Source organism: Trypanosoma equiperdum (assembly GCF_001457755.1).
Source record: "Trypanosoma equiperdum strain OVI genome assembly, contig: ctg_1016, whole genome shotgun sequence".
NCBI lineage: Eukaryota > Euglenozoa > Kinetoplastea > Trypanosomatida > Trypanosomatidae > Trypanosoma > Trypanosoma equiperdum.
Genome location: NW_027122968.1, coordinates 5,106 through 6,579, shown reverse-complemented (window position 1 = coordinate 6,579; position 1,474 = coordinate 5,106). Strand labels below are relative to the sequence as shown.

At 46.3% G+C, this 1,474-nt stretch overlaps 1 pseudogene across 1 annotated transcript in view; it reads left to right on the top strand.

Annotated features, from left to right (window-relative positions):
- The first annotated feature begins 350 nt into the window (after positions 1-350).
- TEOVI_000628600:pseudogene overlaps positions 351-1,474 on the top strand; it is a 1,358-nt pseudogene continuing 234 nt past the window's right edge. Inside the window, exon 1 of the mRNA in view lies at positions 351-1,472. Coding sequence covers positions 351-1,472 — 1,122 coding nt within the window. The remainder of the gene's footprint in view (positions 1,473-1,474) is intronic.

Sequence of the window (1,474 nt, the reverse complement as noted above, 5' to 3'; positions counted from 1 at the left end):
AGGACACTATCCATACATGTGACAAGAACTTGTTTATGTTTTTGGCTACTAAAGGAAATTGAAAGAATTTTTCTCAAAACAAAATTAAGGTCTGAATTCCTACTTCCTTCTAATTATGTTTATGCCGTTGAAATGATATTGGCCGTGCGAAGTGGCGGTGGACTAAAGCAACATATACATTGACAGGTGAGAGCAGAATCTACAAACTCAAAAGCAAAAAAATGCCGAGTAGCCAGGAAGGCGCCACCGAATAAACACAACTGCGGATTTTTTTTTCTCCAACAAGCCACACCTCCAAGTCTCACAATAGAAAGGTGAACCGCAAGCGAACCACAGTTATCGTAATAGCGATGCGCCCAAATTCGGGATGTGCAACAAGTGCCCTTGCGCTCGCACTAGCCCTAAAGCTGCTGGCAGTACCTGTATCGCCAAGTGGCCCAGCCGTTGACGAAGAGCCCATGAAGAAGGTTTGCAAAGTAGCCAAAACCTTAGCGGATATCGAAGGTGTCGCTTTATCCAAGATAAACAACCTAATAAACCAGGTATCGGCAGCAAATGAAGCAGCAGCCAAAGTAAACCTGGCTGCGGCAAGCACGAACGACGCCAACTCATCAACGCTTTATGCGGCAGTGGCCGGACAATCTGCAAGGTGTTAAAACGATGCAGTCAACGCTCTTACAACTCTAGCCCCAATAGCGTTAAATGCGGCGACAAACGGCGCCAAAACGAGCGGGCATATTTCGGAGGTAATAGACATTCTCCGACAGGCTTCGAAAGGTCGCTCAAACAGCAAGTGCATCGTTCAAAACGGCGTCGACACAGCAACAGCAGCCTCCACTGTAACCGAATATGGCTGCCCAGCAGAGATACTAGAGAAGGCTGAGGCAAAAACAACAGTCGATGACAATGTACTAGACAACAAAGGCTTCAAAACGTTGTCACTGCCAACAGATTTCCATAGTGGTAGCGTGACACAGACATGTATTTTTCTAGCAGGTGCAAACGACAACGTAGAAAAACTATGGAAAGCCAACAGCGGACCCGGCTCCGCTGTCAGCATAGCCCAAGGTTTCATAACAATAACACCCAACGATACACCACAAAGTGCAAAAGCACAAATACCACAACTAAACACACTAGGAAATTCTTGGTCGGCGACAGACACGACAACCACGGCTAACCTTTACAACAAAATAGGGGACCTAGCAAAACACACACACAGCAGCTGCGGACAGAACGTCGACGAAGTACTCGAACACATTCTAACACAAGAAAGGCTCAAGGAAGCGCTGCTTGCAATCGTAAAGAAACCAAAAGGAGCTCCAGCCAAACCAACAGAATATGAAATAGCCACCTCGCTAATCAACAGTGTGGAGCCAGCAGGAGCGTCACAGACCCAAAAGCTAAAGGAGAAAATTCTAAACACAATGGTCCCCAAGCTTGTGGAAAGCTCAAAAACCCAAGTAAAACTAAG